General features: G+C 46.0%; 4 protein-coding genes across 9 annotated transcripts; 3 read left to right on the plus strand and 1 right to left on the minus strand.

Annotated features, from left to right (window-relative positions):
- The first annotated feature begins 335 nt into the window (after positions 1-335).
- Positions 336-13,889, plus strand: rundc3aa (RUN domain containing 3Aa). Of its 2 annotated transcripts, none has more exons than XM_069716231.1 (11): positions 336-600; positions 9,124-9,251; positions 9,481-9,614; positions 9,797-9,882; positions 10,271-10,360; positions 10,743-10,823; positions 11,002-11,167; positions 11,254-11,411; positions 12,006-12,119; positions 12,389-12,495; positions 12,907-13,889. In XM_069716231.1, the coding sequence occupies exons 1-11, from the start codon at positions 494-496 to the stop codon at positions 13,047-13,049; spliced, it is 1,314 nt and encodes a 437-aa protein (XP_069572332.1). In that variant the 5' UTR covers positions 336-493; the 3' UTR covers positions 13,050-13,889. The 2 variants fall into 2 exon arrangements, with proteins under 2 accessions (XP_069572332.1, XP_069572333.1); XM_069716232.1 differs by having other exon boundaries at positions 339-600; positions 9,124-9,239.
- zwi (zwilling) lies at positions 2,624-8,293 on the minus strand. 3 transcript variants are annotated; one of them, XR_011311715.1, is made up of 2 exons: positions 7,860-8,293; positions 2,624-5,196 (listed from the first exon to the last, which is right to left on the minus strand). XR_011311715.1 is itself a non-coding variant. In XM_069716239.1 (2 exons), the coding sequence occupies exon 1, from the start codon at positions 6,638-6,640 to the stop codon at positions 6,392-6,394; it is 249 nt and encodes an 82-aa protein (XP_069572340.1). In that variant the 5' UTR covers positions 6,641-7,853; the 3' UTR covers positions 2,624-4,261; positions 6,191-6,391. The 3 variants fall into 3 exon arrangements, 2 of the variants coding, with proteins under 2 accessions (XP_069572340.1, XP_069572339.1); XM_069716239.1 differs by lacking the exon at positions 7,860-8,293 and adding an exon at positions 6,191-7,853 and having other exon boundaries at positions 2,624-4,261; XM_069716238.1 differs by lacking the exon at positions 7,860-8,293 and adding an exon at positions 6,191-7,853.
- A 1,961-nt stretch (positions 13,890-15,850) lies between the features above and the next one.
- Positions 15,851-23,216, plus strand: fam117aa (family with sequence similarity 117 member Aa). Of its 3 annotated transcripts, XM_069716233.1 has the most exons (8): positions 15,851-15,974; positions 17,156-17,301; positions 20,749-20,844; positions 21,021-21,134; positions 21,449-21,565; positions 21,966-22,191; positions 22,304-22,478; positions 22,779-23,216. In XM_069716233.1, exons 1-8 carry the CDS (start codon positions 15,851-15,853, stop codon positions 22,990-22,992), a joined length of 1,212 nt encoding a protein of 403 aa, XP_069572334.1. In that variant the 3' UTR covers positions 22,993-23,216. The 3 variants fall into 3 exon arrangements, with proteins under 3 accessions (XP_069572334.1, XP_069572336.1, XP_069572337.1); XM_069716235.1 differs by lacking the exons at positions 15,851-15,974; positions 17,156-17,301 and adding an exon at positions 19,639-20,025 and having other exon boundaries at positions 22,779-23,213; XM_069716236.1 differs by lacking the exons at positions 15,851-15,974; positions 17,156-17,301 and adding an exon at positions 19,639-19,983 and having other exon boundaries at positions 22,779-23,213.
- Positions 22,991-24,415, plus strand: LOC138631362 (uncharacterized). Its single transcript, XM_069716237.1, has 2 exons — positions 22,991-23,260; positions 23,333-24,415. The coding sequence occupies exons 1-2, from the start codon at positions 23,106-23,108 to the stop codon at positions 23,487-23,489; spliced, it is 312 nt and encodes a 103-aa protein (XP_069572338.1). The 5' UTR covers positions 22,991-23,105; the 3' UTR covers positions 23,490-24,415.
- Positions 24,416-24,682: the final 267 nt, after the last annotated feature.

The raw sequence follows: 24,682 nt of genomic DNA on the forward strand, positions 1-24,682 counted from the left end.
GGTTTCCAAACAGACAAAAACATCAACAGCTCTCTTGATATTGCAAGCAGATAAACACGAAACCGTTTTTTGTTTTTTGTTTTAATTAATGATGAAAGATGTCTTTTTGAGTCGTGTTTACTTCTGAAAAGCTTTTGAGCGTAAGTTTACCAAAGTACGTGAAGGCATCATTTTTCACTGGTGTCTCAGCTGTGCCAAGTGCATGACGTATGCGGCATGAAAACCGGAAATGAGGAAATACAGATATCATTCATGGTTGAATTATAAACCCGATGAAATATGCGATGATGGTTTTATTTCGAAAGTTCTAACCGGAAGTAAAAAATTCTTGTCACGTCTAACTTGATTCTGGTCGCTTCTGTCCTCCTCCTCCTCCAGCAGCATCCGTGGCTCCCCGCAGAGGACGGCCGGTGTTTGTAGGACACAAGGCCCGCGGGAGGGAGAGGTCCTGGCCTGGGCACGGATCCCGAAGAGGCCCCGGGGCCGCCGCTGGATGGAGTCGGGCTGCATGCAGACAGCAATGGCTCTGGGTCTGACATCGAAAAAGGCGTCTGCTCGGAGCGTCGGCGTGGAGAGAAAAAACCTCATCACGGTTTGCAGGTACACATCACGACACCGTCGACACGCCGTATGCATCTGTTTCATTCATCAATGTCACCAATGTGGAGGGTTTTTATTGAACCAGCGCTGATTACTGGGCAGAAACAATAGATGGACAAATAATGCAGAATAATTAGACATGTTGGGGATGAAGAGGAGGCAGGTGGTGTTCACCTTCACATACCCCTGCTGCCATCCCGAGTACACTGGAGCAATAACGAGAATAATATCCTGTTTTATTATTTTAAATCGTTCATGTTCATCTTTGCTGTCACATTCCTGGAAACATCTTCTCTTTTCTCTTTGAAACAGCCCATTTCATTTATTTATTTTTTATGTGCAGTCGTCTGCTTGGTTTTCTGACTGTAACAGGAAACCCAGCTCCAAAGGGTGAACATGTTAGAAGTTGGGTGTGATATTGTGGTGAGAGAAAATACAGCAGGCGGCAGCAGGGTTTGCTCCTCCGTCACGCTGATGGAGCGCCTGAATGGGACAAGGGCATTGGTGCAAGGACTCCTCCCCACCGTCAGCAGCTCCTCCATCCTGCTCTGTGCAGACATGGACCTGCAGTGTTTATATGGCTCCAATAAATCACAGCGATCAGAGAGGTCAGATGAGACTTTTCCCGCCTGCACAACATGTCCAAGGAATGTTCTGCTTTTACAGTGATGTCATGTTTCATATTGAAGTCATCATTTCGTTTCCAGTCTTTTCTTCTTTTTTTTTGGTGTGGAGTTGTGACTCTGAATCTCAAGTTTAGGCTTCAGTGTTGAAATGTTTGGTGAGTAGTTAGAATTATTTTCAGAAGTCTTTGAATTGGAAAGTATCCGGTATGTTTATATATCACAAGGAAGAAATGACAAATTACAGAAAGGTCATAAATAAATGAAGCAAGAAATCTTGTTTTTCCTCTCTGTATGCGGCTTGTGACTCCTCAGTTTGGTAATTACCGATCTAAATAGTGTAGATAAAGCTTAATATGGAGTTCATTTGTGTTATTCCTGTTGTTATTTCTGAAATCTGTCAGTCATGATGATTATGATCGGCCCTTTTTAAATCTGGTGTGCGGCTGTGACTCCGATTGTAATGTTGCTTACTGTGAGGTTGGCGGATCAATCTTCACCTCCACATACCGGAGTGTCTTTGGGCAAGACACGAACCCAACAGTTGCACCCGGCGTCAGGAGAGCAGCTCCGTTACCGTTACCATCCGTGTGTGAATGGGAAGCAAACTGTAAAGCAGGTTGAGACCGTTTAAGTTAAAACTATTTATTATTTATTTTAACATTGTCTTTAATATTTCTTTCAGGACCAAAATCTCACATTGACAAATTTTATTGTTTTAATACTATAATGTTCCTCAACAGGTAATAACACATAAAATATACTTACATTATCACTCCTCAATATAATTAAAGAGCAATGATGAAATTAGGTGTTGATATTTGTTATCTCACCTGCAGTTAAGAATAAGCAACAGTCATTAATATCAACATTACAACATGTCATTTCTTACATTTGACATCACTACAACTGTGGATTTAAAATTCATCTTTGATCTTCGAATTGCAGTTCATGTTTATTTTATTGATCAGCTGATGAACCACGATGTTTTATAAATTAGGCTACTTCCTGTGAAGAAAAACTAAATGCAATAAATAACCAAATTTTGGCCTTAAAACAATTCAGTTATTAAAATTGCCGCTGATTATTTTCCTGTTTATCAACTAATCGTATGACCTCTGCGTTTCACCTCTGACCTCTCTCACATTATGTGATGTACCCAGAGTATTGCAGGAAGATTAAAGCTTTACGTTGATAGAATAGAATTTATTCTACTATGTTATTATTCTACTTCGTCTCAATTTTGCAAATTGACTTGTCGTAAAAAGTGACGTCATTTTGTTCTATTTCCTTGGAATTCGTGGCGTCTTTGACATTATGAACAGTGAATTTATAGAATAAAACTGAACACCTGCCCACTAAAAACAACAACAAAAGAAGAGGAGGTCCAGACTCTGAAATAGACACACAGTCAAGCCTTTTTATTCCAGGACGTCTCTGTCCGAGATCCCGTCTGCATTTTAGTGACACGTACAATGAGGCAAAAAACACACACGACTTCACACAGAGCTGCAAAGAAAGACAAAATCTCACATCGGACTTCTAACATGGGGAGCAAAGATTAGCGGGGGGGAGGGGGGGTACACATGAACACTGTTGTTTTCAGTTTGAATGTGCAAAGACAGATTTAATCTTTTAAGCATTTTTTTTTTTTTAATGACAAAACAAAACCGCACAAGACAGAAATAAACCTCAAACAGCTTTCCATCAGTAACGCTTCACTAGTTTCTCTTTCTAATGAACAACATGACATCGATTAGCTTCACATCAAGGCGTGTCCGCGCCGCTGCCCCGTCTCCTCCGCCCTTCTCTGACCCGCTCTTCGGTCAGAGTTGATTCAAGTAGTCGCAGCTTGTCGTGTGATCGTAGAGTCTGAATGGGAGGGGGGGGGTCCTGAAGGGGCAGCGGGCCCCTGGTGTCGGAGCCGGGTCCAGGATCCGGGCTCCGTGGCGCTGACGTCAGACACAGCTGAGCTGCTGCCCGGCTACAGTAGATGTTAGTGCTGGATTAGTACACCAGGCCGAGCTTCTATTTACCTTAATACATGTGTGTGTGTTTATATATATAAAGTCTGACCTCTTTCCCCGTCACCGTAACATCATTCATGTTTAACATACAATCAGCACACACACAGATTAACATTTTCAGCTCCCAAACATTTGTTTTGATGACGTTTCGTGGAGCTTGTTTTTTTTCTGTTCGGTTTCGGGGTCAAAAAGTTTCTAAAGTTCCTCAGTGGTCAGAAGGAAAAACCAACACAGTCCTGTTTTTAAAGTAGGTGATGTGGGTCGCCAGCACCGGACACACAAACCTGGGCTGTAATCTTTCTGTGCCTCGATGAAGGCGGTTTAATTAGAGACACGTATGTACAGCAAAAGACGTTTTGTGTGTAATAAAGGAGAACATGATGGAACGTTTGCACCTTCTCAGGGAACCGTTTCTGCACAAAGACCTGCGTCAGCGACGAGGAGGGATTCAAACCAGGTCCAATTCAAACTGACGACAGTTTAAGAGATGACAGCTGCAGCTTTGTAGCTTTGTTATGAAGGATTTGGGAGTTTTTTCCCTCAACCTTTTTTAAGTCACACGAACGCACGAATATCAGTTCCGATGTTTTTGTTTGTTTGTTTGTTTGTTTTTTGCCAGACAGCATCTGAAAACCTAAAGGAACGTAGTTTTAAATGGCGGTGAAGAGACTTGGTGATATTTCTACTGCTCACAGTGACAGCAGTGTCATTGTGATCTTCTGTATCTCTGCACTGTTGCCACTGGCAACATGTTTTTTTTTTTTTTTTTTTATCTTAATGTGGCAGGGCTGAGGCTCTCTGCAGCGAGGGGGAGCCGAGGGGGTCGGTTGGATTATCGATCAACTCAGGGTTAATTTTTATTTATCCGAGCTCGATTTGACAAAATGTCAGCATTCACCAAATTTCCCTGCATTCGTAATGTTTAAAAACGGGCTGCTTTGCTGCTTAGGTGTGGCTAAGAGCTTTTGTGCTGTCGTCCGTGACTGGAGGGGAACGTGTTGCTCGGGGAACCTAAGAAAAAAACAAACAAACACACACATAGATAAAGATGAGTGAGACAGGTTGCGCTGTGAAGTGGGATCCCATCAGCTGCTTCCTGTAAACAGGAGGAACGGAAGGAGACGCAGGGTCGGCCGGGTCCGGGCCCGAGGTCTGAGCTCTTTCCGGGGCGTGGCCCCAGAGGAGAGAATAAAATGTTCTGTAGTAAACACATATTTACGACGTGCTTCGACAAGTGGGCGGCTCTTTGTTTACAATAGTAAAAGGGAGGAATCATTTTGTGCTGCATATCGTTCAGTAAATTTCTAGTGGAGCTTTCGTGGAACCTTTCCACGTTTCTGCCACTCTGATTTCTGCACCTACTTTTATTTCTTTACCAACACAATCAAGTATACGGAGTTACAGCAGAGGTTTCTGGCTGAAGATTTTGAACTCCAGTCTTCAGCTGATCGGTACTTCTCTCTCACCAACTTCAGTGTGAACCTTCATTGTTCTTCCATTTCCCCCTCCTCTGTCAAAACATCTGATTTACGCATCTCAAATCTCCTCAGCCCAACAACACCCTCACTCGCCCGGCTTACGCCCGGATCCCTCTGCACCTCCTCTGACCACGAAAAACACTTTGCCTGGACGCTTGTTCCCGGAGGGGACGGGTGAGAGAGAGAGAGAGAGAGAGAGACACCCTGCTGTGGTTTTACATCTTTTTTTTGTCCATGAGGATTCGGCCAAAACTAGAATTCTTCTTATCTTAATATTCAACAAAGCATGAGGTCTATTTTCTTTTTTCGTCTTGACTTTTTGTTCCAATCCAGTGCAGGACGGGACGTCCCCCCCACCCCCCGCCCGGCAGTCCTGGACGATAAACACCGCACTAGCTTGGTGTTGCGCAATGCTGCCGCCAGTGAGGAGTTGGCCTGTGTCATCTGATGCTGCCGGTTATTCCAAGACTGAAGAGGGAGACAGAAATAAGAAGAGAGACAGAAAAGGAGTCAGGGAAATGTTTGTGAGGGAGTGAGGAAAAAAGAAAAGAAAAATGAAAGTAGAGAGAGATTTAGGGTGAGTGTATTTAGGGTGAGTGTATTTAGGGTGAGTGTATTTAGGGTGAGTGTATTTAGGGTGTCACTGATGATAAAATGCAGTTGTGTTGTCCTGCGTGCTGCGGCGGACGGCGGTGTAAGTACAGTAGACGGGTGAGGAAGGAGAACAACAGGCCATTTGAAGAGAGCTGAGAGTGGGCTTGGCGGAGATCCAGGCCGAGTGAGAGGGGGCACAAAAGAAGCTTGTCAGAAATCCCCTGCAGTTGTTTTTCAGTGTCAAATCGTACCAAGACCACATCGCTACTCCACTCCATCCATTTGCATTTGAGGCACGCCAGCGATTCCCCTTCACATCAAAGCACTTCGGTTAATTTACAATCATCTGCTGTTATGTTCCATTTGAGAGAACGAGGCCTTCTGCAGGCACTCCACTTTCTTCTCTTTAGGATTTGAAAAGCTTGCTGAGGTTCCCGTTCTCTGAACCACTGGGCGGTTGGGTGTTTTCCAAGCCTTCGGCCTTCTGCATAATGAGGAATTGTTTGATTTCATGCATTCTTCTGTCGCCGAAAGTATGCAGAGAGGGAACGTCAGAATAGTTTCGACCGTACGTTCCACCGCCTACTCCTCATCTCAGATTTTAGACAGAATAGTAGATTTAGTTTTCTCCCAAAACGTCTTTTCCGATTGGATTTGTCTGCAGTTTGAAGCAGATGTTTTCAAAGGACAATGACTGAATCTCTGTCACAACTCAAGTAATTTACTGGCATCACCTTATTTTCTTTTCAGTTTTGGGTCATGCCTTTGGGTCGCCTAACAGCATGCAGCTCTTTTATACATCAAAATGTTGACCGACCTACTTGTTCTTTGCAGAAAACATGACAGACAGAATGTAGACGCCACTCACCTGTTTCCTCTGTAAATCCAGTCTCGACCAAACAAAGTCAAAGCTCCAAAAGTAAATTTAATCCAGTTTTCGCTCTCCGTTGGAAAAGCCGCGGTGCGGGTGCCGTCGTGGTGTCCACGTGTTCTCTTCGATGGTGCTGTTTTCTCATTTTTTTCATATTTGGTGCCAGTCCCCCCACCCCGCGACGCCGTCCCCTCTCATCTAGAGCGTCTTGCGCTTGGGGAAGAAGGCCTTCCGAAAAGAGGTGGTGGTGGAGCCTCTGCTGAAGGAGGCGCTGCCCAGGGAGATCTTGGTCTTCCCACTGGTGATGGTGGAGGAGCCCAGAGATGTGGTGCTCCTGCCCCGGGAGATGGAGGAGCTCCCCATGGCGAGCTTGCTCTTCCCCCTCTTGATGGTGGTGTTGCCCAGGGTTAAGGCCGTCTTCCCCTCGGTGAAGCTGGTGTTGCCCATTGAGGAGAAGCTCGTCTTCCTGACCGAGATTCGACGGCGGGGTTCGGGACTCACTCGACGCAAAGCATCGCACACTCATGCAGCACGCCCTGCTCCGCGATCCCTCGGGGGTAATAGTAACATCAGCTACGATCCAGAGCCGACCAGAATGCTACGCGTGGAGAGCGCGACCCCCGTGTTGCATAATGCCTTCGTTGAGCTGGTCGACGTGGGCTTTGGAAGCCACATACCACCCATGTGTCCCTGTGAATGGACAGAGGCAGCCGTAGGTGGCCACAGCCTATCTGGGGGGACTGGGACAGTGGAGCGATTGTCCCATCGCCACGACGACACCGGACAGTTGAAGGACACATTGTTGCAAAGAGGACAGTCTGCGGTGACATCACTTTCTTCTGGGCCATTGTTCCTGTAGCCTCTGATTGTAAGATGTTCCCTCTGTGCACAACCCCGTAGACCATATGTGAAATCAGTTTTTAAAAAGAGGAAGGTCGAGTGTGTTCCTCTTCTTCACATGTATTAAAGGCTTTGATTGCACCTGTCCCGTATTGGTGTCGTCCTTCCATTTGAATTGTGGGTGTGGTTCCTTCTGTTGGTGTTTATTATCTATTCGACTTCTTGCTGAATGTTTTTTGAGCCATAAAAGCAATTAAGTGTTTTATTTTCTTCCATTTAATGTCTCGAGATCTTAAAAATATCTCACAAAAATTAGGATTTGGATACAAAGCAATGAAGCGAAAGCAGTGTTTAGACATGTTACTTTTATAAGCACGGTTACATCAGTCAACCTTTTTACAGTCTGAGGTTTGCTCTTTGTTGAATGTGTGGCAGGAAAGTTACGGACATGCAGGCAGACTTCTGAATATCAACGAGTCTTATCGGCGAGCACAAAAAAATACCAACGATGAAGATGACTGCAGAATATACAGGAGAGGAGTGTTGGCGAAGAGCACACACATACTCTTGTGTCTCACACATGCATCACACACATCTGTTCCCCTCACGCACAGCAAACCGTCATCTCATCAATGTCACGTTTACATAAACCGCTCAGCACGACTGGGAAATCTCACGTTTGGTTGCAAACCCTTTAGATTTGCAACTCGCGAAGCGCTTTCTGACTTGGGAAGCAACTCTTAGAGATAGACCTGTTATTTCTGATACACAAACATAGCAGCTCTTTTTTTAATTTTTTTTTTATTGACTAGTAAATACTACTGACCTTCTAAAATTGACCACACAGACAAATCCATGGGTTTTTAAGTGTGTGCAGGATTCAAGTGTGAAAATCCCAGTAGACGTTGCTGTGCGTCTCTTTGCCCCTGACGAGGGTGGTCTTGACCACGGACACGGACTTGGTGCCATGGGTGAAGGTCAGGGTGTTGAGAGAGCTGGTGGTCTCCCCTCGTGTGACAGAGGTTTTGCCTGCTACCACGCTGGTGCTGCCCAAAGTTACGGTGGTTCTGCTCCAGGAGATTGAGGATTTGCCCCAGGAGATGGCGTACTTAGTCCTCAGGATAGAAACCCTGCCTTTGGTGAAGGAGGTCTTGCTTGACGAGAATGTAGTTTTCCACTCATTGTTAGAGTCTTTTCGGGACTGCTTGGCGGATGCCTTGGGTGTCTTCGCCCTGGCTTCGGGAGTCCTTTCCATCTAGGTGTTCTTGCGCTTGGACATCAAGGCTTTGCGGAAGGAGGTGGTCGTGGTTCCCCGGCTGAAGCTGGCCCGTCCCAGAGCCACGGTCGTCTTCTGCCTCTGGATGGTTGAGTCTCCCATGGAGGTGGTGGTCACTCCCCTGAAGATGGAGGAGTTGCCCAAGGCGACGGTCGTCTTTCCCCTGGCTATGGAGGTTTTTCCCACTGCCAGGGCAGTCTTGCCCTCTGTGATGCTAGTGTTGCCCATCGAAGCGGAGGCAGTCAGCCCGAGCCTGTGCCTGGATGCCGGCTCCGATCATGCACGCTGCATAGCTGCCCTCTGCGGTGCGGCGGGAGGGTGAGCATGTGGAGGTCAAAAAGCCGGACTACAGCCGCTGCCGCTGCCCTAAATAGATCACACCACAATGTATAGATGAGGGGGAGGGAATTATTTGATCATTCTTTGATGCTGACCGGTCCCTCAGAGAGACGAGACCCAAAAGAACCTGGAAGCACAGCGTGCACAAAGGCCCAAAGGACAGGGGGTTAATTGTATTGTTGTCATGATAACACTGGCAAAGCGCTGAAGGGGTACATTGTGCAGTACACAAGACAATTGGAGTGACCTCAGTGTGATAAGATGGCCTGGTTCCCAAAAAAAAAGAAAAACCCGTCGTCCCCGCTGTTGTTCAAATACAGTAGTACATTTGTCCGCTCGGGTACAGTACACGGCTGCGTTTCATGCGCAGCACACAAGCAGCTTCACATATGGGAAGGTGATATTTTAATTTTTTCCATTACGTGTCGCGTCGGGCTTTTTCTAACACCTCTTTGTCTGTGTGCTTCTGTTTCAGATTCTCTGTAAAGACTCTCCTGGAAAAGTACACAGCAGAGCCCATCGATGACTCATCCGAGGAGTTTATTAACTTTGCGGCCATTTTAGAGCACATCCTCAGCCACCGCTTCAAAGGTAACACGGCAGGTAACATATGACGATGGACAAATCAGCTGATTGTGTCTTTGAATGTGAGACGGTACAAAGAAACTGAATAGAAAGCTACTGCGTGTGTCAAACTGCCGACGTTAACCTCCGAAACTAAATGATTTCATCATGAAAAAAAAAGGCCTGAAATATTTATGATTATCCAGCCAGCGAAGGGGCTGCTGTCAGAGCAGAAATGATTCATTGCTGTGTTTTAATCTTGGACCAGGCTCAGGAAGCTGGTTCAGCTCCGATGGGCAGCGCAGCTTCTGGGAATACATCCGTCTGGCGTGCAGCAAGGTGCAGAACAACTGCATCGCCAGCATCGAAAACATAGAGAACATCAGCACATCACGAGCCAAGGCAAGCATATGTGGAAGCACCAGAGTGTGTGTGTGTGTGTGTGTGTGTGTGTGTGTGTGTGTGTGTGTGTGTGTGTGTGTGTGTGTGTGTGTGTGTGTGGATGAGTGTGCAGGAAAAGGCCTTCTGTTTACCCCCCTCCCCCTCTCCCTCCTCCTCACCCTCCCCTCACCTCGTCCCTGCAGGGTCGGGCGTGGATTCGAGTGGCGCTGATGGAGAAGCGTCTGTCTGAATACGTGTCCACGGCTCTGAGGGACTCTCGAACGACCAGGTCGGACTGGAGTGTTTAACGTAGTGTGCATGTGAGGCGTTAAGGGGACGTCTGTAAATTGTGGCGTCTACTGACAGCCTACATGAAAGGCACTGAAACAACATTAGTAAATTGTGGTGTTTTGATAGCTTGCATGAGGCGTTAAGGGAACATTTGTACATTTTAGCATCAGAAAAAAACAGGATTACCCTCTCCCCCCTCTAAACTGCATGAAAACTGTCATGTGTAAATTTAGTTGTTTTTTTTAATGCAAAGATAGTCCGCCCTGATGTCTTTCAGAAACATGAAATTTACTGTAAAGTATTTTCCTTTGCTGGCTGCAGGTAGAAAAACTCTCAGTGTGACACCTGAAGGTTCAGAAATGATAAATCACCTGTTTGTCTGACAGGCGTTTCTACGACGACGGAGCCATCATGCTGAGAGAGGAGGCCACAGTGCTCACCGGCATGCTGATCGGACTGAGCGCCATCGACTTCAGGTGAAGTTGTGCCCTGCAGAGACTCTCGTGTAAAGACAATATATTTCAATACCCTTTTTTGACCTACGTGCAATTACCAGTTTTTTTCTTTCTTTTAAAAACACATAAAGTAACATTTTCACAGTATATATAAAAGGTATATTTAGGTGTTAATATTTTCTAAAACTTAAAAATGAAATTCTATTCTGTTTTTAATTATATGTGTATTTGTATTTTCTTCTTTGTATTTATTTTGTGGTTATCTGAATCTGAGTATCTCCACTATTTACCAGGAGTAGTTTATTTTCCAGTGGATAATGTTCACACCAACGAGGTTTATGGCAGAATTTCTTTCAAAAAGTTTCCTAAAAAGCAAGTTTTCTGTCCTTTTTTTTCTGTGCAGTTTTTGCTTGAAGGGTGAGACTCTGGATGGGAAATCTCCAGCTGTGATTGACTACACACCGTACCTGAAGTTCACTCAGAGGTGACCCAACTCATCGCATCGCTCCACCTTTAGCATTGTGTGTGTGTGTGTGTGTGTGTGTGTGTGTGTGTGTGTGTGTGTGTGTGTGTGTGTGTGTGTGTGTGTGTGTGTGTGTGTGTGTGTGTGTGTGTGTGCAGGATGTTTGGTGCACTAACTTGGGCCTCTCTCTCCCCTGTAGCTATGACTACCTGAGTGATGAGGAGGACCGCTGCAGCGTGGACAGCAGCAACAGCGAGGAGAGCGTCCCGGAGCATCCCTACATCCCGCTGGTGACCGACGAGGAGAGCTGGAGCAACAAGTGTCGCAAGATGGAGCACAGGTTTAAGATCGTCTACGCCCAGAAGGTGAAAATGACCTGGAAACTACTGCTCCGTACTATCAGCTTCTGCACGAACATCCCAGGTGTCATCGCGCTGTCTGTGTTGTCCAGGGTTACCTGGAGGAGCTGGTGCGGCTGCGGGAGTCGCAGCTGAAGAACGTGGAGACGGAGAACAAGCGTCTGAGAGCTGAGGTGGAGGAGCTGACGGTGCAGAGCCAGCAGGAGAAGAAGGAGCTGGAGGGCATCATCCTGGAGCTGCAGGCACAACTGTGAGTCACCATCAATACACAAACACAGTGACTCTGCAGCATCATAGAGGATCTACACGGTCAGCAGAGGTTAAAGGTGCAGTTTTAAAATATATATATTAACTATTGGGACAATAAATTACTGTTTAGTTTAATGTTTCTTCACAGAAGTATAAAACAAATTATTATTGGATTGATTCTCATAAAGAGACCACTAAGGTTTTTCTCTATAACACTTCTAATTTAAAATGTATAAAAACAATTAAAAGATATAATAAAAAAATTAAAACTGCAGTTCTTTGCGGAGAAAAATAAGGAACAAGAATAATAATAATTCCTTGGAGAACAATAGGGCTCGGGCCCTAAAAAAAGAACATAGCATCCTAAAATTCTCCAAACAGCTGATTACATAAATTTGGATATTTGAGGATGAAAACAGATCCTAAGAACACACAGGAAGTTTGGATTTTAAGTGACAGCAACATTGTTTTATTTCACTCCTCATAACCACAACAAATTACAAATACTTGTTTGCTGCTTTTATTTTGATATTCAGGTGCACATATGTGTTTGCTAAAATGAACTGAATCCTTTTACCCTCTCTGCTTCCTTTAGCTCCGCCCTCATGCCCTGTGACTCCTCCCACCTGACTAAAAATCTCTCCATCCCGCTGGTCAACCAGTGGTCCACCCTCACAAACAACCAAGGCGATGTCAAACTGTTCCGCAGGTAAACACACATGTACGGGACAGCACAGTGTTTTATTTTGAAAATCACTGCTCACTATATCCTCTTGTGCCGTTTTGGCTTCTTTTGTTGTTGTTTTTTCATTTCTTTCATATTTGTTTTATTGCTTATTTTTTCTTTCGTGGTTTCCTTCATTTCCTTTATGAAATACATTATACATGAAAGACATTGTTAAGTGTATGTTCCCTCAGTGTACAGACCACGGTAGCCCGGGTTTGTTTGCGTTAGTGATGATGTTTTGTGTCTTCCAGGAGGAGTTTCCACAGTTTGGAGCAGCTTTCTGCTGACGTCAGTCTGAACTCCGACTCCCAGAAGGCCGATGGGCGACAGAACGGAGACGCTGACTGGGCTTCAGCAGGTAAAAGTGCTTTTCAGCGTTACTGCAGACACATCACAAAATATCTCCCTGCAGCGAGTGCTGTTTGTTACCACCTTTACTTTTACATGAATACCGTTTAAATTAGCTGCTTTTTACTTCAGTAGAAAAAAGATTTCAGCGATATTTCTGCTTGAGTGGGAATATTTCTCTCCATAAAAGCCCCTTCAGATGCAGCCTCCCATGCACATGTGCATACATATTCATACAAATGCAGGCCTGTTATGATGCCTCACGTGGGCAGCTCGAAGCTATGCACGATCATACGCTGAATGTTATTGTGTATGTGTGTGTGTGTGTGTGTGTGTGTGTGTGTGTGTGTGTGTGTGTGTGTGTGTGTGTGTGTGTGTGTGTGTGTGTGTGTGTGTGTGTGTGTGTGTGCTGTCGCTGCAGGAAAAGACAACACCCCCTCCATGCTCGGTCTGTGCGGCTCTCTGGCTTCTCTACCGAGCTCCAAGTCGCTGGCCAGCCTCAAGTCCAGCGAGTGTTTGGTGAACATCAGCGCCGAGCCCAGCCCCGCGCTCTCCCCCAGCTAGGAGCTTTTTTTCGGACCGACAACAGCCCCCCCATCCCGCCCACCCCGTCACCCCTCACCCCCTCCCACCCCTAGCTCAGTCTGCCTGGTGATGCTGCGTTGACCATGTCAAAAAAAAAAAAAACACCGCTCACCCAGCAACCTGTGAGATCGCATCAGCAAAGTCATGACGCCACATCTGGATTTTTTGTTTTGGGACATGAGAGTGAATTCATCATGAAGCTGAAAGGATCCATCTCTCGTGGTTCTTTTTCCTCCTCGCCTTATCCACTCTTTACTCTATTTTCCAAACACCACTTTGTTCTGTCTGTGAATCTCCTGGAAACACCTGTCAGACGCTCTCCAAAGCATCCATTCTTCACTTATTTTAATATATCAGTATTCTTCCCATGGCCTCGTCGTCCGTGTGCTCGTGCACCTTTCTCTTCTATTTTTCTGTCAAAAGTTGTAACCGAGACAACACTTGCAGTCTCTTGCAAAAAAAGAAGTGATGATTATTTGAAGAGATGCAGATTATTCATGTAGAGTCAGAGGAAGTCAGGGTGGTTTTTACTCTGTCGTGGCATCGAGAAGTTTTACGAGTGTGACTGAACGGTTTTCGGGGGTCCGTCGCCCCCCTGAAGGTGCGCATCATTCCTGCTCGGCCAATCAAACACCACAAACTGTTGCAGTATGTTTTAAAATCTGTGCAGCTATTTATTGATTCTATCAAATCATAAGCTACACCACATGATGTTCATTCATCTCGTATGATCCAGTACAGCGGTATGTTTCTTTTTATGCGCACACTGTTCATCGGGTTATTTTGTTTTGTGTTGCAATAAACTGCCTTTTTCCATTACGAGTGGCTGTTTTGTGCAGATTACATCACTGGAAAGCTGCCAAAACGAACAGTGATTTGACAAATGATTTCCAAACAGGACGTTCATGGAGATGTTTGGCAGCTGGTTGCGTCGCTCTGGCTCCATCTAGTGGTTTAACTGTCTCGTATGAAAAACCCTAAAATTTCCGTTTTTCAGCAAACCCTGAGGACCAAAGTGAAAAGACAAATTACACCTGTCAATTAAAGTCAGTGAGACCAGGATCAGATATTTCTACACTTTACAAACTCGTGGATCAAAACGTTCTTTCAAATATTCCACCTGCAACACGTCAACGATCCTGCTCAAATCTCCACCATGAAAAAATGCTGAAACGTCGTGGTTGCTGTTTCACAATTGATGCCAGAAATCCAGAATCCAGGATCTTTTTCTTTCTTTCGGTGATGATGTTGCAGACTGAAGGGCGACTGATCTCTTAGTTGTGCCCAGCTTGCTTCTTTTCTGGCTGCCTTGCAGTTTTTTTTTTTTTACAGAGAGCACCGCATACTTCGGGCTTTCAAAAGAGCAACAGGAAATGTGAGAAAGCTTTATTTTTGCCACCAAAATTGTCTGTAAAACACAAAGTTTATCAAACATCTAAAACACTCATTTTTTCCTGATGCTGCCACCTGGTAAACAACGTGTCCATCAGGAGTACAAGTTCAATCACATGTCACATTTTGATTGGCTCTAGATTTTAAAAGTCAACACTGCAGCGTGGACTGACCCTTTTTCCTCAAATCTGGACATGCAGCTACAACAGAGACATTCACACTGAAACCGTGCGGAGGTTGTCAGAGCACCAAAACTCTTATTGAATAATGTGGAGGTGTGTTCATGATTGACTGTAAAATCACAGCACACTCTGTTTGCATTGCACAAGAAAAGGTGTGTTTAAAAGCACATCAGTAACTCTCATTTAAGTATATTTCTGCCATAATGAGAATAAATATCATCATTCAAAGTTATGTGAACTGTACAAAACAGGGTTTAGTGTGCTTTATAGTAATGAAACAAATAAAAAGAAAACTCACAAAAAACAAACATCTTGGTAAACTGTAGGGTTAATGATATTATATATGATGAAATATCACTTTAATGTGTTTATTTTATTGCAGAAAAATCTTCTAAAGGATTATTACTTGCTTGTTATAGCGTCACCTACATCTTAAGGGAGATTTCTCTAAACGTCCCAATTGCTCATATATTAATAGTAAAAAAAAATTGTCCTGGGCCCCTCGAGCTTCTGCAGTGACCTTTAACGGGCCCTGAACCGTACTTTGAGAGACCACACAGCGACACACACAAACACACCCTGTGAATAGATCCAGGGTTTTGGGGGGTTTTAAAAGGGGGAGGAGGGCTCATAGTGTGGAGGCAGAAAATCTCCACACTACGTGGGAGGGAGCTTGAGGTTGTTTGGGTCGACAGATGGATGTGACGACCAATAAGTGCGCAGTAATCTCCTGCAGCAGCCAACCAGATCCTCCTGTCTCACTCCTACAGTTGCACAGGCTTTTTTTTTGGAGCTGTTGTGTTGTCACTTTGCAGACAAGAAGGGAAACAAGCAGCGGCGAGTGAGAGGTCTCTGCGTCAAGGATTTCATGTGAAGACCGAGCTCAGCTCGTCTGGCGCTTCTCTTTTGTTTCTTCCCCAAACTTTCTTTTTAAGCAGCAGCTACAACAACAACAACAACAACATCATGGGCATCATCACAAAAGAAAGTTTGTCCATGAAGAGGCCCGAGCCCAGCTTCGGATCGGCCCCGTGGATGCACTGAATGCGGCCGCAGAGAGACAGAAAGCCTGCAGCCGGTTTGCAGAACTGCAGCGACCAACAGGAAGAAGAAGAAGAAGAAGAAGAAGAAGAAGAACAGCGGAGCGAGCCGTGTGTTTTCTCAAGCCGGAGTTGGGTCTGGGGGGGTGGTGGTGGGTGGAGGGGGATGTCGGGCAGAAGTGCAGCAGCGCCTCGGGGGTGCAGCAACCCCAACCTGCAGCCCCTCCGAGCCACGGTGCCATACCAGCTCCAGAGGGGCTCCGCGCTGCTCTGCAGGGAGGTCAAGACGGGTAAATACACACCGAGGGGGGGTGGGGGTGGGGGGGGGGGGCTGGAAATCTGCATTCACTTCCATGTGGTCCAAAGCTAAAAAAAAAAAAAAAAAAAAAAGTTTGTTTAATTTCACTTTATCATCATTTTTTTGCCTTAAAAACCACATTATCAATGACCAAGGGTGTCATTTCTTTGGTAATAATGATATATAGTGGATTTTATTTTTGGATCTGACTTCCTATCATCACAAAGGAAAATTGATCCAACATGATTAGTCGATTGATTGACAGAAAATGTATCTACAAATGTTTTTATAGTTGATTATGAACTTTTTGGGGGTCATACATTATGAGAAATGGAATATCTTTTAGATTTTTTTGACGTTTTTTCAGAGGAACTTTTGTTGTTATTATCTGACATTTTCTTACTGAGTGATCCAGAAAATATTCAGATTAATCAATGATGCAAAATTGTTAGTTGTAGTTTAAATAGGAGAAACAAGAAAGAGCACTAAATGATAAAAGAAGTGTGAAGGAGGCAGTTTTTGATTTGAGAAGTTCTTTCATTTTAATTTACAAAAGAAGTGAGTGAAGCAGAATCCAAAAACTACAATTAAATCCAAGAAGAAAAAACCCCACAAAAGAGAGAGCCATGCTTCACAGCGTCACTCTCACCCGCTTCTCCTTTTCACTCCGTTTGTGGGCTTTTAAAAAAAAGGTAGAACTGCAGCTCCCCAGGAGGAAGTAAAGTCAACAACGACGGCTGCTCGCCTGAAACACAACTCTGTTCTTCATCGTGTTATTTGGACACTCGTCCGTTTGCTCTCTGACCTGCAGGAGTTCTGCTGCATGCTTCACGCTAACAGCAGCTTCAAAGGCCTCTTTGTTGAACTTTAACTATGTGCATTAAAACTCTCATCTGCGTGTTATTTATACGTCCCGTCTGCCCTGCAACAACCCTGCGCTGATCCCCCCCTCCCCCCAACCCCCTCACACACACCTGCCAGAGATATTAAGAGCTGCCAACACAGACCGATGGAGGGAGGGATGTTGTTAACAGCTAAAATCCTGTCGAACCTCTTCAACGAGAGTTATTTACACGTTTCTTGATCACTGGCAGGACTTTCATCGCTGATGGAACGTTTTTTAACACCAATCCCAACACTTGATTTTCATGTTTTATTTCTGTTCCCAAAAAGCAGACAGAACCACGGCCCGGCCTCCGAAGCCCACCATCCGCCGGACTGTTTCCCTGGACGCCATCGTCGGGCCCTACCTGCAGGGACAGTGGCCCAAAGAGGCGGAGAGCTCGGCCGTCGCCTGCATCAACGACAAAGCCACGCAGGTGAGCGTCGACGTGTCGTCGGCTCTCGGGTCGACGCCACGAACTCTTGATTCGGTCGAGATGAACGTCAAAGTCAAAATGTATTCGTAGAGCACATTTAAAAACACAACAGAGGTCGACCGAAGTGCTGCAAACACACAAACAGTCACGCACCCGGACAGACCGGATCAATACAAACTGGGATCATCGAAATCAAGACAAACTAACACAAATCACACAAAAGTACCAAGTCGAGGTCAAAGCAGAAAGGAAAGTGAAAATAAAGGTTTTTAAACGGCTTTTGAACATCGGTGGAGGTTGACGAGCAGATATGAAGGGACGGTTGTTAGGAACAACTAATTGGTGGGATGTCGGTGGGATGTCGGTGGGATGTCGGGATGTCGGTGGGATGTCGGGATGTCGGTGGGATGTCGGTAGGATGTCGGTGGGATGTCGGTGGGATGTCGGGATGTCGGTGGGATGTCGGTGGGATGTCGGGATGTCGGTGGGATGTCGGTGGGATGTCGGTGGGATGTCGGTGGGATGTCGGTAGGATGTCGGTGGGATGTCGGTGGGATGTCGGTAGGATGTCGGTGGGATGTCGGTAGGATGTCGGTGGGATGTCGGTAGGATGTCAGTGGGATGTCGGTGGGATGTCAGTCGGTGGGATGTCGGTGGGATGTCAGTCGGTGGGATGTCGGTGGGATGTCAGTAGGATGTCGGTGGGATGTCGGTGGGATGTCGGTGGGATGTCGGTAGGATGTCGGTGGGATGTCGGTGGGATGTCGGTGGGATGTCGGTGGGATGTCGGTAGGATGTCGGTGGGATGTCGGTAGGATGTCGGTAGGATGTCGGTGGGATGTCAGTAGGATGTCGGTGGGATGTCGGTGGGATGTCGGTAGGATGTCGGTAGGATGTCGGTGGGATGTCGGTGGGATGTCGGTGGGATGTCGGTGGGATGTCAGTGGGATGTCGGTGGGATGTCAGTGGGATGTCGGTAGGATGTCGGTGGGATGTCGGTAGGATGTCGGTGGGATGTCGGGCTGCAGCAGGTTGGACTAAGAGGCTCCATTTAAACACCTGAAAACAAACATGAAGAGTTCCTTTGTTTTCGTTGCTTCTCTGGAGTCTCTGGAGGACGAGATGTGTTGACGTCGGCTCTGCAGGTGTCTGCTGGGTGGAAGGCAGCCAACTGGAAATAGTCGTTTTTTTGTTCCTTCTACAAACAACCCCCCCCCCCCCCCCCCACCACCACCACCGCCGCCGCCGCGACTGTATCTGCTCCTAACTAGTGCACAAAGCCCCCAGAACGACACCACCAAGCTCCGTCTCCTGACACAGTTTAGACCTGAACGAACCCCCATTCGCCTCCATTGTGAGGAGCAGACCCCTCCTGACCTCATTATACAGACCCCCCCTCCCCCCCCGGCACCTCTTTCTGCCATAGTTCCTCTGCATTATGTCAGATGATATAACTGCCCCGTCTCTTTTTTTCGGCGCCTTTTCAAACCAAGTGAGAAACCAAGTTTAAGACATTTAAAGTGTATTTTCGTCGGTCGTTGCTTGCAGGTGTTGGAGGCTATACTGAGGCACGGCTCAATGCTGGAGCTCCAAACAGTTCAACAGATACCAGAGTATTTTACAAAGTCGTTTCAGGCTAGACTGCAACTGATTCCATGAATTGGCACGAAACACTCTTTTGAGGATACTTGGCCGAGTGTAGGAGGATAAATCTTTATGGTGGCACAAAATTAAAGCTAAGAGCGTCACCAAAGTGATTCAAATTCATCCCGAGTACGACATGAATGTCTGATTCATACATCGGATAGTTGTTGGGGCATTTCACAAAAAAACAAAAAGATTGTCCTCATGGTGGCGCTAGAGATAAACTCAGAGATCACCAAAGTTAGTTGGGTTCACCCTATGGACACCATGAACGTCTGTACAAAAGTTCACGTTAGCCGTATTATATTTGAGATATTTCAGTGTTGACAACGTGCTGAATCAGAAAAGTAAAAAATCTCAAATGTGAGGATTTTATTCTGTTTTATATGATCAGATATTAAATGGAGTTTTTCCTTTTTCAAACATCAGTCAAACAAAAGGAGCTTTTTGAGGACTTGACCTTCACTTTTAGTAAACTTTTTACCATTTTTTAAATATTCCAACAGACGTTGACGAGCTGTCTGAGCTGGGAAACATTAGCAGACCAAAGCTTGGAGTCTTTTTATAGGCTTGTGTCCCATGTTTTTGGTGGGAGGGGTGGAGCGGGGTGGGGTGGGGGGGTGGGTGTGTGTGTGTGTGTGTGTGGGGGGGGGGGGCTGTAACTGAACACCGATGTCACCGAATGACTGACTCATGCTGCATTCAGACTTATTTAGACCACATATGAGTGGACCGGGTAGGAGGAAGAGGAGGAGGAGGAAGATGTCCGTGTTGTCCTGCGGGTCGTTACGGAACCAGTGAAGTTTCTCCCGAGCTGCGAGACCGAGGCCCAAAAAAGATGCCGTATGACTTCATGGTTAACTGAGGAACGGACACCGAGCGGATCAGGTCGTCCGCAAGTGTGAGACGCGGTCGACTCTGAGCTGCGGAGAAGTTTTGAGTATCTGATCCCGTCGGTTCGGTTCGAGATCGTTTCATCGAGCCGTGATGATGATGAACGATCCGAGTCGAAGATCAAGAGTCAATGTGAAGAAAACGGTACGTGAGGGAAGGGAAGAAGAAGAAGAAGAGCAGCACAAGGTCTCAGCTGTTGATCCTCTACAGCATGTGAATAACAGTGTGTGTGTGTGTGTGTGTGTGTGTGTGTGTGTGTGTGTGTGTGTGTGTGTGTGTGTGTGTGTGTGTGTGTGTGTGTGTGTGTGTGTGTGTGTGTGTGTGCGTGTGTGTTGAATGCCGTATTTTGATTGTATTTTTTTACCATGATGTGGTTTGGATGTTTTTTTGTGGAAGCGGGGGTTGTTAGAGATGTGGTTTCTCTTGTGCCTCGTCTCTGTACAGCTGTTGTGTGTGTGTGTGTGTGTGTGTGTGTGTGTGTGTGTGTGTGTGTGTGTGTGTGTGTGTGTGTGTGTGTGTGTGTGTGTGTGTAGGGGGGGGTGAGACAGCTGTGGAAGCTCCACTTCTGTGTTTGTGCTCTCATGTTGTCGTGTTCACTGGTTTTTTTGGGGGTTTCAGCAAGAAAATGTCACACAATCCAAAAAACAAAATGTCAGCGCTTCTGACAGCAAGAATTTATGACAAGTAGGTCATTAAAGTAGGTCATTTTATAAATCAATCAATTTTGGTGCAGTTCAAAGTGCTTTACAGATGATTGACAGGCCAATAATAAGACAGACAGTTGTATACCAGAAAAATAAATTAGAGAACAAATTAAAAGGAAAATAAGACAATTTAAAACCCCAATGAAACAATGAACTCTGACTCACTAATGTCTATTTTTTTATTAATTATTATTTTACTTTAAAGACTCCAAGTTCCTGGGCGGAGGAGACCCGAGGAAGGAGGAGCACCGGCGGACACAAGCGCTCGGCCTCCTGGGGGAGTGCAGAGCACCTGAGGGAGGCGAGTACCGCTGCACACACACACACACACACACACACACACACACACACACACACACACACACACACACACACACACACACACACACACACACACACACACACACACTCTGCAGCGCCTCCATTAATCAATCAGCCTCCAGCTGACGGTGTTTTTTTCCTCCACTCTGCCCTCAGGTGGCCAAACTGAGGCACCAGCTGCAGAAGCGCTCCCGCCACGCCCCTCCCCCAGCTGGATGCGACCTCCCCCACCTCCCCCTGCCGACAGGTCAGGCAGCGGGCATCACTCAGGTAGCCCCCCCCCCCCCCTGTTTTTTTTCTTTCTTCCTGTGATTTAAAGAAGCAGCTTTTCACCGACTGCCCTCCACAGGCAGACGAGCCCGAGCTTAGTAACAGGGGTATAAAAACAAACTCGGATTCTTTTCTTAGAGCCGGCTGTCATCACGGCTCCCGTGTTACGCCGTCTCAGAAAGACCAATTTGAAACCGGCATGTCACGCTGACAGTTCACACACACACACATGCAAGACGGAAACAGACACCACATGTAAAGAGACGCCCGGCCTCCGTCTAAATGTGCCTGTATTTGGCTTGTTTTCCCCTCAGACGACGCCTCTGATCCCGCTGAACAAACTGGCGCCGCGGCTGCGACGCAGCGTCGAAGGTCTCAACCTGGAGCTGGAGGAAGTGTTTGTGTCCGAGAAACCGGACGATCAGCTCGAGGTCAGCTCGCTTAAATCAGAACGGAACAAACGGCATGGAAACAACTGGAACTGCCTTTTACCTTAAAATAGTCTCGAATAAATCCAACGTATTTAAAGTTGTGACATACAGAGCTGTGGATTGAAATCATAAAAAGAGTGTAAAGTTTGAAAGGAAAAAGAATGTAATTTGTGTAGTTTGAAAATGATCAAATGTTGTTTCTTCAGTTAAAAAACCCATAATAAGATGTCGCACAGTTTTTACTGTAATATCTAATCAGCTGGATTCAAAAGTTTGTAATAATTAATTACTGATCTCTTTGATGAGCTCCTTGTCCTAAAAAACAATCTTTATCTATTCTTGTTTTTGTTTTTGTTTTTATGGTCATATTTCCTCTTTGTCTCCTCCTGAAATCTTCCAGATCCTGGACATCCCAGACGGCCACCGGGCTCCCGTCCCGGCCCAGAGGTGCAGCAGCGGCTCTCAGAGCGAGCCCTCCCCGGGACCCCTGGATCCCTCCCTCATCTCGCCCTCTCAGTCCCCGTGTCCTCTGGATCTGTCCCTCCTGTCGCCTCCGAGTTCCCCGCGTCCCTCCAATCCGTCGCTCCTGTCCCCGTTGCGGTCTCCGTGTCCGATGGGACATCCCGGTGAGACAGCTCGGAGGTTTTCTCTGAAACTGTGACAAATACTTTTCTAATGTTGAGATATTTGTTTAGATTTATTTTTAGTAAAAGTTGGGATGTTTGTGTTTCTCTGCAGAGCCGGTGGACGGTGAGAACTCGTGTGCGTCGACGTCTCTTCCCTCGTTAGCACTGGATCCTCCTCTTCCTCTGCTACTGTCCTGCTCTTCGTCCCCTCGTCCCAACAAAACCTACTCGTTTCAGCGCCAGCCGCCAGAAGGCTGCGAGCGGGTTCGAGTCTGCGAAGAGGCGATGTGAGGAACACATTTAACTTTTTATCACTTTAGCCTGGATTGTGGACAGTTGGCCGCATATTTGAAGACAATATATTTTAGCTAATCAATTAATGATTTGAATAATATTTGCAGCCCTCTTTGTCGTTGTGTTCAAATCATGTGAGTAATATACAGTAATTCACACGCTTTGTGAAGCTTCCTGATTCATCTAACGACAAAATAGTTGAACTTATTGTCGTATTTAAATTTGTCTTATCTTATTAAGAAAATGGTAGAATAAAAGACAAAAAAGAAGTTCCATCTCTCTTTATCTTCCAGGTCGGCCTGTCAGGACGAGCCTCTCCTCCGGCCGTCCTGCCCCGACCCCAACAAAGTCAACTTCACCCCCCACGGAGGCTCGGCTTTCTGCCCCGTCAGCCTGCTGAAGCCCCTGCTGCCCTCCATGGACCTCCTCTTCCGCGGGCTGTCGGTGTCTCCCGTCACCGGCTGCTCGGGCCAGGCGTCTCCCACCCGGCAGCTGGGGACGCAGTGAGCCGGACGACCTGCGGTCTCTCTGAGGACGGAACCGAGCCGCGCCGCCAGGACCCGGAGAAACCGGACGTGTTTCACACGCAGCGCGACAAAAGGGACACAACGATCACCGTGATGATCACCACGACGATCACCACGACGATCACTGCGATCACCATGACGATCACCACGACGATCACCACGACGATCACCGCGATCACCACGACGATCACCACAACGATCACCACGACGATCACCGTGATGATCACCACGACGATCACTGCGATCACCTTGACGATCACCACGACGATCACCACGACGATCACCGCGACGATCACTGCGATCACCTTGACGATCACCACGACGATCACCATGACGATCACCGCGATCACCACGACGATCACGACGATCACCACGACGATCACCACGACGATCACGACGATCACCACGACGATCACCACGATCACCGCCATGAAACCACCAGACTCTGCGTTTGATGTCGCCGTTCTTCTAGAATAACTGGTCTTCGATCTGGCTGCTTTATTGAATACTTTGATTGAGCCGATATTTGCCTCATCAGCATTTAAATGATCCTTCTGTTCCTACGAGTCGACTGCAGGACTTTTAAGTCGCGGGAAGATTTATGAACATCTTTCTTTTTGATGAAATTGTTGTTTTTTGTTCTGTGTCAGCTGTGTCAAAAAAACCAGAGCACTTAGAGTACACGTTTTACTTTTACTCTGTCCTAGTAGAGGATCTTTAAGTTTAGATAAATATTCGGCTTTACTGGTGAAAAATAAATACTTGTTGAGTTTGTTCCTGAAATTTGATAAAAAAAAAAAATGTCGATTGAAGAGAAATATTTTTTGGCCTTTAGTTTTACGACGGCCTACTTTTCTACAGATGTGTTTCTAGGATCTATTTTTGTATCTTTGTACCGAGTTACGAAGCCGGTGATGCTGTTTATGTTTTCACTCAAGAAACTGACTCGTTCTCTTTCTGTTTATGTTAATAAACAGGAATGAACTGTTTTTTTATTATTAGCTTTACACGCCTACAGCAGGCGTCCATATAACCAAACTGTTTTTTTTTTTAAAGAATTTGAGTGTGTCCCAGTTTGTTTCTCAATCTGAGCCCCTTTTGTGGAGCCTGACCACAAAGTGTTAAATGTTTGAATATTCACTTTAACATGGAAAGTTAATTCCCTCTGTTTTGAGTTATTGATCGAATGCATCAAACACTGTTTTTCACTGATCCTGTGCAACACATGAAAAAACACGATCTATAGTAAAACATTATTTTCATATTCTAATGAAGAATGTGATATTTGTCAACTCTGCTTCCTCATACTTGATTGTTCACCCTTTTCTTGTTTTTTAGGGTGATAAAAGTTCAAAATGTTTAGTGTGCCATTGTTAAAAAAATAAATAAAAAACACTTTTTTTTCTGGGAGCCTGAATGCCTCCAACAATAATGATCATTCCTGTGGTTTCTCTGCTGTTTGTTGTTGTCTGCTTCGGACACGTGGATTTACGGTTTTAAATGTAAGCCCCGCCTTTTTAACCACAATCTGCTTCGTGATTGGTCCGTCGCGGCTCCCTACGGTCCAATAAACTTCATCCACATCCGAGGACGACAAAAGGGCACGCGACATTTTCAGGGAAGGACCTCGGATTTTTGAAATAGCTGTCTGTACATTTGCCATGAGACAA

Source organism: Brachyistius frenatus, unplaced genomic scaffold (genome assembly GCF_029030835.1).
Source record: "Brachyistius frenatus isolate BFR_SWC_R1_liver_20210118 unplaced genomic scaffold, ASM2903083v1 Contig_154, whole genome shotgun sequence".
NCBI classification, from domain to species: Eukaryota; Metazoa; Chordata; class Actinopteri; family Embiotocidae; genus Brachyistius; species Brachyistius frenatus.

Excerpts from the sequence above, each read along its gene's own strand:
- rundc3aa (XM_069716231.1), top strand. The coding sequence starts at position 494 with ATGGAGTCGGGCTGCATGCAGACAGCAATGGCTCTGGGTCTGACATCG. Across the intron at positions 9,252-9,480 it reads CTTCAAAGGTAACACGGCAG|GCTCAGGAAGCTGGTTCAGC; the intron begins GTAACATATGAC and ends ATCTTGGACCAG. Across the intron at positions 9,615-9,796 it reads TCAGCACATCACGAGCCAAG|GGTCGGGCGTGGATTCGAGT; the intron begins GCAAGCATATGT and ends TCGTCCCTGCAG.
- zwi (XM_069716239.1), bottom strand. The coding sequence starts at position 6,640 with ATGGGCAACACCAGCTTCACCGAGGGGAAGACGGCCTTAACCCTGGGC.
- fam117aa (XM_069716233.1), top strand. The coding sequence starts at position 15,851 with ATGTCGGGCAGAAGTGCAGCAGCGCCTCGGGGGTGCAGCAACCCCAAC. Across the intron at positions 15,975-17,155 it reads CTGCAGGGAGGTCAAGACGG|CAGACAGAACCACGGCCCGG; the intron begins GTAAATACACAC and ends GTTCCCAAAAAG. Across the intron at positions 22,479-22,778 it reads CGAGTCTGCGAAGAGGCGAT|GTCGGCCTGTCAGGACGAGC; the intron begins GTGAGGAACACA and ends TTTATCTTCCAG.
- LOC138631362 (XM_069716237.1), top strand. The coding sequence starts at position 23,106 with ATGATCACCACGACGATCACCACGACGATCACTGCGATCACCATGACG. Across the intron at positions 23,261-23,332 it reads ACGACGATCACTGCGATCAC|GACGATCACCATGACGATCA; the intron begins CTTGACGATCAC and ends GACGATCACCAC.